We start from the raw sequence: 11,028 nt of genomic DNA on the forward strand, positions 1-11,028 counted from the left end.
TCCTAAATTTGATGAAAGTGATAAAAAATAGACAGCTCTGTCTCTCTTTATTCTGAAATTTAACTAATTCAAAATATATTTCAATATTTATCTAAAACAAAAGTTTACTCTAAATTGATGTTGTACAGTAAAAATATTTTATGTTTTCTCCCTAAAGTGTATGTAAATATCTGGTTACAAATGTGAATATCCTGCTGTGTACTGAAATCCCTCTTGTTTTGCATAGAAATATACTGAACAACATACAAAGCATAATATATAAAATAACATTTACCTGAGTTTTTTCTTTGAAAGAACCCTCTAATGTCCATTCTTATATTTCAGTACATAACTGAAACCGATTTAGTCGGGGAGGGTAAGAACTGAAAATATGAAATAAACACACGTAAGCTAAGACTCTCTTAAAAAAATAGCATTTGTTCGGCTTTTCATTTCGCCATTTGTTGATTCACTTGAAGAGCGAGTAACGTAATATTGGTCAAGTGATCAGTTTGATATCAATCTTTCATGATGCACCGTCATATTTACATTATTTGTACGGTACGAATGATTTGCTTTGGTACCTGGTCAAACTTAAGCTCTCCTTAGTATGGCTGGCTCCGTCTCTCCAACAGCGCACACAGGCAGCAGCTGCCCCCGCCCCCTCTCTCAGTCGCTTAGTGACTGAGCTCGGATCATACCAATATCAGGGGGGATTCATGCACAGTCGTAAATTCCCACAGTGTGCACTATGTGCTTCGAATATTGTGTGTACTTTTTGTTTTATACAGTTGTCAGCCAGGCATCTAACTATGAAAAAATTACACTCCAAAAGACCCCGGGCTTCTGACAAAACAACCCGGGCTTAAGCCCAGTAAGCCACCCCCACGCTCCGCCCCTGGTTTCAACACACCTAAATCAAATTTAGCCATTTGAATCAGCTGTGTTGGGTCAAGGACACATCTAAAACCTGCAGGACACCGGCCCTCGAGGCCTGGAGTTCGACACCTGTGGTTTAGAGGCTGTAATTTCTGCAAAAGGCGGATCTACTAAATATTGATTTCATTTCTTTTTTTGTGGTGTCCAAATTTATGCATCTGCCTGATTTTGTTTAAACTATTATTGCACACTTTCTGTAAATCCAGAAACTTAATTTCACTTCTCAAATATCACTGTGTGTGTCTCCTATATGATATATTTATCTGGCTTTTTTTTTATTGTAACAACCAATGATTTATACAGGAGAATAATGACTATTAACAAATTTGACCAAACTTTTGCATCTCACTGTACCTACGGCGTGCTCTAATTGTTCTAATAGGATATTATGGTCAACAGTATTGAATGCTGCACTAAGGTCTAGCAGGACAAGCACAGAGATGAGTCCACTGTCAGAGGCCATAAGAAGATCATTTGTAACCTTCATTAAAGCTGTTTCTGTGCTGTGATGACTGTCTTCAATAATTATAGGCCAACTGTTTAACTTTGCTCTCTCTCTCTCTCTCTCTCTCTCTCTCTCTCTCATGTTTATTGGGTGAGTGAGCAGTGAGCAGCAGTATAGCAGTGAGTGCAGAAGTGGGTATGCAAAATTTAACCAAGTGAACTATGGACAGAAAAAATAAATCTGACTTTAAATTAAACCTTGTGGTACGCCACAGGAAATATGATCTGTAGATGATAAGATGTTATCACTAGATCAAACAAACTTCTTCCTACTAGATATGAATAAAACCGATAATTATTTAAAATGTTGTGTACTGAAGAGCCAAAAGCTAAGAAAAGCTGTGATAAACTGATGGTTTAGAGTCTGCAGTTACTGGCTAACAAGGATTACTTGTACTTAGACTGACCTCATTGTTAGTAATTTTGGTCATTTCTGGTCACCACTGAAACAGTAGATATTTTTGTCTATATTTGAATAAAAAACTGACAGATTTGAGTTCAATTTCCAGAATACATCTTAATGAAAATGTATTATGAGCCTCATAATCTGTGTCTCATAGGCATGTACACTTATTAAGTGCAGCTGTTTTGTCTCTAATTGTTTTGTGTCTCTCACAGAAAGATTGGAAGCTTGATATCTTGAGCTTGAGTGAAAATATCATTAGCATAAAAACGGAAAGAAGCTAGCTTGGCTCTGTCAAAGTTACAGAGCAGCTGTACCTCTGGACTTCTTTGTCCTGATGACTGGTTCTCCATTACAGACGCCTTCAGTTCTCACTGCTGAGTAGATTTCAGCTCGATTATTCTCTGTAGAATTAAACACATAAATAAAAACAGATAGAACTACAGTAGTGCAATAATATTATATTAGAGCTGCTGTAAATGATTTTTAGGTCTGTATTTATTCTTGAGCAGGAAGGAGAAGTGAAGGAGAGCAAAGTTATAACGTACGAAGAGATAAAGCCAAACCAATAGTTAAAATGAAAAGAGTCACTGTAGTCATTCTGTGCTTTTTGTGCATCTTTTTTTCTCTCCTTGAAGGCCCACATATCAACCAATCAACATTCAGAAGTCACATGTAGCATCCACTTCCAGCAGCGCATAGTCAGGATCAATTCAAGTGGAACTATATGGGAGTGTGTCTCAAACAGGTAAAAAGAAGAAGAAGAAAAAGCGTATGACAGAAAATATGTCTGTGTAGGTTCTCAGTCATCCAGGTCATCGTAGTCAAAGGAGCTTGCAAAGAAAAGCGTCTCATCCGAGAAGCTTCTTCAGTTCTAAGGTCAAATGGTGGAGAGTCCCAGATATAAGCCTAGTGGGAGTGACCCCCCGCAGAGGGACAAAAGGACCCCCTGATGATCCTCTAATCGCCTGAGCCAAGGTGTGAAACTGGGTGTGGGCCCCAATCAGCCAGAGTTTCAGGTGGGTTCATTGTGAAACCTGGCCCCACCTTATCATGCGAATTCCTGAGATCAGATGGCCCAGGATGTGAGTGGGCGTTAAGGCGTCTGGGAAGGGATCTCAAAACTGGATTACTCTCTGCCATCTATAATCCAGTTTTGTAAATTATAAATGGTACATTTGCATAGCATTGTACATTGTATAGCATTAAAAGTTCATACTCGGACGTCATGAAGACTTAATGCACTTCACATTTCTGCCATACATGTGTCAAATTTTCAAACATTACAGCTTCATTAACGTCACAGCCCAGAGCATCAATGTGATCACCATCGCTGGCTTCTGACACATGAGCACTGAACAAACCAATCATCAACTTCTGAGGCTTAAAAGGCAGAAAAAATGGGTCCATGTGTCAAATGTGAGGCACCTTAAGCTGCTAGCTATCAGCTAGAATTCAACTTAGCTTACTGAATTTCCTGAACCGGACCTACTGTTGGAGCCTTTTGGAGAGGTTTTAATGTTTAATTGTCTCAGCAACACAATATGGCTGCTGAGCTGTGCCATTAATTATACTAAGAGACATAACATAGATGTTACTTAGTTGTCCAAAAATAAATAAATAATTAAAATGAAGTACCTCTCTTTCCTTTGACTGGCTGTTGTTGACAGTTTGATATTCTGATGTCACTGTACTTTATGTCATCTTCTGCAGCTTCTTCTTGAGCTCCTTAAATGTATCAAATCATCAGCAAATTAATTTTTCTAATTAGGTTTTAAGAAAACTGAAAACGTTATTCGATTTGTAGTGTTAAAGAGTTAGCTGCACAGGTAAGGAATGAAATTCTAATCATGAGGACTGAAAGTCAATTTCTAAATTATCCTGCAAAATAAAAAACAAACTCAACAAGTCTGAGTCTCACCTTCAGGTTTCCTGTGAACACATCGTCTCACCAGCAGAACCAGTAACACCAGTAGAGCCACAACACAGACTGATCCAACACATGACAACACAGAGAGAACAGGAGGAGAGAGTGATGGAGGAAGAGTGATGGAGGTGGAACCAGGAGGAGGTGTGGATGTAGGTGGAGGTGTGGTGGTGTGTTCGTCTAAAATAAAGCAAACACAGTCATTAAGTTGTCGTCACATTGTGAATGTTGAAAGCTGCAGAAACACAGACAGGTGAGTGTGTCACCTGTGACAGTGATCCAGCTGGATGGAGACTCTCCATGACCGCTGATGTCACACTTGTAGAGGCCTTCATCAGACCTGGAAACATGCTGGATGGTCATGTGACCTGTAGGCTGCTTCCTGATGAGGGAGCCATCTTTATAGAAAGCAGCTGGGAGGTTGGAGGGAGTGGTCTTTGTTTTACAGAGCAGAGTGACGTCATCTCCCTCCATCACAGGGAGGACAGGACTCTGCAGGATCACTGATCCACCTCAACACAGAGACAAACTACAGCATTTCATCCATTTACACACAGCTTCATCAACACTAACTCCACACACTCAGCTTACCAGTGACTGTCAGGTTAACCATGTTACTGATGGGATCCTCTCTGGACTCACACCAGTAAACTCCACTGTCCTGAGGGAAAACAGTGATGTTACAGGAAGAACCAGACCATCTTCCCCACCCATCTCCACACTGAGTGGTCTTATTATTGGTCCTCAGAGTCCATCCAGCAGAGCTGTCGTCCTCCTCACAGCTCAGAGACACAAAGTCTCCTTTAAAGAACTGAGAGCTGCTGGGACTCACAGTCAGACGAGCTGTGAGGGTTACAATGAAAAACTGTTGATATTTTATATTTTATAACTTCTGTCTTAGACAGTCGTTAAAAATGCACTTTGGTTTGTCAATTTTATTTCTGAAACTCAATCAGGTCATATCAGTGAGCATTTATCAGGTTTAAACTGTGACAGAAGAAGGTTACTGACCTTGGTTTGTTGTGCAGCTCAGCAGTGAGATCAGAACTAAAGAGAAATGAAACTCAGGTTGATTTGAGGTGAACATAAAGAACAACTCCACACAAACAGCTGACAAACTGTTTGTATGGAGTTATGGAAATATGGTATCTAACCAGATTCTTACTCTGGATGGCATTACCTTGGCCTCCAGTAACGCTGTGAGGAACCTTGGAGTCATTTTTGACCAGGACATGTCTTTTCAACGCACATATTAAACAAATATGTAAGACTGCTTTCTTCCATTTGCGCAACATCTCTAAAGTTAGAAATATCCTGTCTCAGAGTGACGCTGAAAAACTAGTTCATGTATTCATCACTTCCAGGCTGGACTACTGCAATTCATTTTTATCAGGATGTCCAAAAAACTCCCTGAAAAGCCTTCAGTTAATCCAAATCCACCGGTCCGTCGGGCTGAGTGTAAAAGCGAAGCTCTCAATTTACCGGTAGATCTACGTCCCTACCCTCACCTATGGCCACGAGCTGTGGGTAGTGACCGAAAGAACGAGATCGCGGATACAAGTGGCAGAAATGAGCTTCCTCCGAAGGGTGGCTGGCCTCTCCTTTAGAGATAGGGTGAGAAGTTCGGCCATCCGGGAGGGGCTCAAAGTAGAGCAGCTGCTGCTCCACATCGAAAGGAGCCAGTTGAGGTGGTTCGGGCATCTGACAAGGATGGCTCCTGGGCACCTCCTGGGTGAGGTATTTCAGCCATGTCCCACTGGGAGGAGGCCCCGGGGCAGATTATATCTCTCGGCTGGCCTGGGAACGCCTTGGTGTTCCCCCGGATAAGCTGGAGGAGGTGGCTGGGCTTCTCTGCTTAGGCTGCTGCCCCCGCGACCCGTCCCCGGATAAAGCGGATGAAGATGATTGGATGGAATTCAAAATCCTGCTCTTCACAAGGTCTTAAATAATCAGGTCCCATCTTATCTTAATGACCTTGTAGTACCATATCACCCTATTAGAGCACTTCGCTCTCGCTCTGCAGGCCTACTTGTTGTTCCTAGAGTATTTAAAAGTAGAATGGGAGGGAGAGCCTTCAGTTTTCAGGCCCCTCTTCTGTGGAACCAGCTTCCAGTTTGGATTCAGGAGACAGACACTATCTCTACTTTCAAGATTAGGCTTAAAACTTTCCTTTTTGCTAAAGCATATAGTTAGGGCTGGACCAGGTGACCCTGAATCCTCCCTTAGTTATGCTGCAATAGATGTAGGCTGCCGGGGTTAGGGTTATGATGATATTTATATTACAAAATAATTATTAAAACAGGTAATTAGGATGTGGTTAGTTTGTGATATTACCCATTTTTCTGACCTAAATTTATTGCTTTTGTGCTTAAGTTTGATTACCAGGCTGGTGGGTTTCACAATTTCCCAAACACTTTGCACATGACTGGGTGGCATTAGCAGTTTATATCCTGTGTGATTTATGTATTTGTTTTGTTTTTTAACAAAAATGTCAAGAAAAACTCTATTTTGATTAGACTGAAGATTTAAGCTCACAGGGCCCATGTGACTTTCGTGTTTTTTAAGTTGGCTACAGCACAGACTCTGGCTGGTTTATCAGAAGTAGTTGCTGATGTTAAATCAGATAAATCTACAGATTAAATGTAAATTAGTAGAGTAATGAGTCTGTAGAGAAATGTATGAAGTCAGCACTAGTTAAAGTTAATCTGATGCAGAACTTGATATTCAATAAACTGAATTGAACTTGGCTTCAGTGCTGAAAATAAACGTGGGCCTGTTTTCAATTCAATGACAATTTTTACATTTTTTACATTTTACATTTTTACTCTTTGTAAACATCAGCCATTCAGCTGCTAGAACAGTAATCAGTGTGATTGTATGGGACACCTTTCATCCTGCAGTTTAGATTCAGCCTGATTTGTTTTTCATGTCTTCTCCTCCATCATCAGTTATCAGGAGAGCAGACAGTCAAAGTACAAGAATTCAAACAAACACAGAGATTCTACTTACAGAGCAGACACAGCACAGATGTTTCCTTCATCGTCCTTCTCACTCATTTGAGCTTTTTCTCATTTCTCTCACTGACACCAAGTAAAGCCCGCCCTCTTCCTCTGAGCACCAGCTTTCTATTGGTTCAAACACAGAGGAGGTAACTCATGTTATGCCTTGTCTAAAGATACAAGTGAATAGAATTAAATATAAAGAACATCAGTGTACACAAAGTGTAGTTTTTTTTTCTTTTCTGGAAATACTTTGAAATAAAATGCTGTGGCTTAAAGTTGCCACACTAACACACACGACCAGAAGATCATGAGTGTTTTAAGATCATCTGATTATATTTCATAACTGTCATGGAACATTTATTCTCCCACATCATTTATATATATATGGCCACTGGAGGGCAGTGTTTGACCCTAAAGTCTATAACGATACAAGCCAATTGTCAGTGATGCTTCTAGTTTGTTTTGCTAGTTCTCATTAGCAGTCAGTTCCTTCATTTTTACATGTATTATATTACATTACTTTTTAATTAAGTAGCAAGGCTACATTAGAGAGCTTTAAGGGGGCTTTTATTGTGAAAGTGTTGCAGGTTGCACGATGATCAGATAGCAGACATGTAGATGAGGCTGATATAGAGAAATGATTTTAGAATATGTTCATGATCTAATCAGGAGCTCACCTATAACAATTCATTGTTTTGCTCCAACACACCACAAACCTAACGATGACATCATCATAAAAACTGGAACCACTGGTTAGTCCGAGTTTTGAGTTCAAACTCTGCTGAACTAAATGAAAAGAATGAAAAGACAACATGCCATAAAATTGTTTTCAAAACTTTATTGTCAATAAACAGAGTCACAAAAAATAAATAAATTGATTAATCAATCAATAACATTTGACCTGATTTTGAAATGTAGACTGCAGTAACAGAGATGCATTGATGGAAAGAAAAGATCAGAGAAAACATCCAAATCTGCAGTTACACTGAAAAATAACATAACACTGTACATTATAACACTGTACATTATAACATTCATTCAGTTGAAGATGATCAATAAATCCTAAACACTATCAGGCAGATCACTGATCGTTTATAATCCACAGTAATCCATCGTTTCTTCACCACATGCAGTGTTTATGGTGCAGGTTGGTTCAGTCAGTATCAATAATTATACTGTAACAGCTGATCTCTGCATGAGGATTAATTTGTGTTGTTCAAACCTCACAGAACCAGTTTGATCTCACAAACAGCTGAACCTGAAGATGAAACACACTCAGTGACTCTGTTATTGTAACATACAGGACACTGAAGTGATAAATATTGAGGGCAAACCAATGATGAACAAAGTCTGCTCACAATCACAGATTTGTTTAAAATGAGTTCACTCAGAAGCTGAATATTTTGTTTGATCTTGTTTGATGTGTATTTGTTTGATAATGTGACCTCCTGTGTGCTCCACATATGAAATGAGGCAGAAATGAAAATAACTTTAAGACTTGAAACTTACACTGGGATGAGCAGCTAACCTGATAAAATAAGTCACAGATTTCAATGCTGTAGGTTCATCATGTGAAATTTCATGTAACAGTCTAAACAAGTCTGATGAAAATCAGAGAAATGTGAAATCAAAAATAAATATGGACGCGTTTGATGTCCCTCTGATTGAGGTTCAGCATTATTAGTTTCTTTGTTTTAAAATCATCCTTCTTGATTTCAGTGAAACAGAATTTAGGACTGTGATGAGCAAGTAGATTCATAGTTCACCTTCTTAACCTTCTTTTTTTGGTAGATCAAAAAAGCAACAGCAACAAACAGAAGAACAGGAACTGAAAGACCGATGATGAGTCTAACAGACCCTCCTGGCTGACCTGCAGGTGAGAAACAGGTGTCAGCTGTCAGGTAGGTGATGAGTGAAGAACAGAACAGAATCCATTTCCTCTTCAAACTGCTGTCAGACATTATCTACTGCACTCTGATCACATCACTCAGACCAGCTGCTTTCTACAAAGTCTCATCAACAACATCTTTAGAAACAAACATCAACAACCAGGAAGCAGCTTCACCTCTGATCACACACACACTCAACTCTACTCACTCACCTGGAGGATCAACTCTCAGGTAGATGATGAAGATGAGTTCATTGTTTGGTCCGCTCATGAAGACATGACACTTGTATGTTCCATTATCAGCAGCTGTCACATTCTTCAGAATCAAAGACACGTCTCCATCCTTCATCTGTCTGTCTTGCAGATCCACCCGGTTCTTAAAATATGGATGCTGGTTGGAGGTATCAATGTGCCCGTCCCGGTACAAAAGGACTTGTCCGGACTCAGGGTCAGTTTTGCTCCACTCTACAGCTATGATGTTGTTGTTTGGAGCTCGACATGTCAGAGTGACGTTCTGTCCAGACACAGCTGTGATGTTTTTCTGGGCTGAAAGAGGAAACAACACAAATCAGGGAGGTTAAAGGGGTCAATGTTTGTTTGTTTTTGCTGTTGTTTTTTATTAACTTTTTAAATCTTAGATTGTTAATTTAAGAACTCTATCAATGATTTAACTGTAGATACTAAGCCGACGCTTGAATCCACTGAGGTGTTCATTGGTGGGAGTTACACGATGTAACTAATATGCATGAACTTAATAAATTAAAACTTAATAAATTTTATATTGTCCAATAACTCCAGCTGTACTTACCATAACAGCCCAGCGGTCGCAAACTGTTTGCTTTCTCCTGATCAACAACACACCTGAGGCAAATTAGTTTTCAGTTTCAGTTTTATTTGTCATATGCAAGTTAGCATATTTAGTTAGGGTCAACATTGCAATGAAATGTATTTGAGCAGAAGACAGTCACTCAGCAGTAGAAAAAAAAACTACTGTGATGTGCTGGCAAATTACGTGTGTCTACCTTATAAAACCTTCATATAAACACACCATAACAAAAAGAAAAAAACTCAAAAGGTGACCTCTGGCAGCAGACATAAGGTACTAACCCAAATATGACTCTTACACCAAGAAAAACACGTCCTGATAATAAGTGAACATAATGTGTGTGAGAAAGCAGCCTCTCATTATGAGACACTGTGAGTCTCTGCATGCTGCCTTTCTGTAGCTACAGCTGTTTGTATACACTGAACAAAAAGCTTTGTAGCTGCATACTGACTCCTGAAACTACAACACATCACACAGACACACACATCACACTTCTTTGTCTCTGTCACAGGGCTGGATGTAATGAAATGTTCTTAGAGTAGCATGGAAATCAAATGGGCAAAATCAAAGTCATTTCTTTACACATATGCAGCTTTTACATAGTGTAATATGCCTTAAAATGTAACCAATGATTGTGACTTTTTTGTACAACCATTTAAAACCCAGGAGCAGATCTACAGAGGTGGCATGGAGTGGCATGTGCCACCCTTAATAAACATTGTCATTTACAAAACTACGGTGGCACTCGGTGTGGCAAAAGATTATATCAGGGTGACACATGCCACATCTGTAGATCTGCTCCTGGCGGTATACTGACTCCTGAAACTACAACACATCACACTGACACACACATTACACTTCTTTGTCTCTGTGAGATCTGATCACACCGACATGTTAGGTCCACATAGACTCCACCCAGCCTCGTGTCTCCTTCACAAACACGGAAAAACTGAATCAATATGAAAATAACTCTTCAGGAAATGTTGTTAACATGTAAACAGACTGATGCTTTTCCTCTCTGTCCCACAGAGTGAATCTCACCTGCAGAGACAAACACGAAGAGGCCGACAAACAGCAAAGTCGAGCAGAGCGACGCAGTCACAGCAGACATTTCCGTGTTCTTCAACTCCGACGCTTCGATTGTTCTAAATGTCTCAGGATGGTTTTATTGAAATAACTGAACCTGAGTTTAAATCCTGACTACATGAGATTAAATTTAAGGTTTAAATGATCCTGAAAGTCTCTGACTGAGAACAGATCTGACTTTTTAGACACTCGCTCAAACTCAATACGTCCAAGTCATCGTCTCTGAAGGAAGTCACGTCAGGGTCACGTGTGTTTACGCTGCTGTAGGGTGACCATAAATAAGTGCGTCATAACTAAAGCGGTGAAATCTGAAGCAGGTCTGAGTGTTTAACAGGTTCAGTTCTTGAATGATCTCCACAGAACAACACAAACATCTCATCATCAACCATCAGCTACATACTAAAGACCCTCATCAGCCAAAGGACTTCAAAATGACGTCACTGTATAAACATGTATATAGTACTATGGAGGAGG

At 39.8% G+C, this 11,028-nt stretch overlaps 1 protein-coding gene across 1 annotated transcript; it reads right to left on the bottom strand.

The window, feature by feature from the left end:
• Positions 1–8,484: 8,484 nt before the first annotated feature.
• Positions 8,485–10,752, bottom strand: LOC146635243 (myelin-oligodendrocyte glycoprotein-like). The gene is made up of 3 exons (XM_085346505.1): positions 10,510–10,752; positions 8,856–9,188; positions 8,485–8,624 (listed from the first exon to the last, which is right to left on the bottom strand). The coding sequence occupies exons 1-3, from the start codon at positions 10,577–10,579 to the stop codon at positions 8,485–8,487; spliced, it is 543 nt and encodes a 180-aa protein (XP_085202631.1). The 5' UTR covers positions 10,580–10,752.
• Positions 10,753–11,028: the final 276 nt, after the last annotated feature.

This window comes from Diplotaxodon limnothrissa, linkage group LG3 (genome assembly GCF_057381915.1).
Source record: "Diplotaxodon limnothrissa isolate DT_005_m linkage group LG3, D_limnothrissa_male_GT1.1, whole genome shotgun sequence".
Taxonomy (NCBI): Eukaryota; Metazoa; Chordata; class Actinopteri; order Cichliformes; family Cichlidae; genus Diplotaxodon; species Diplotaxodon limnothrissa.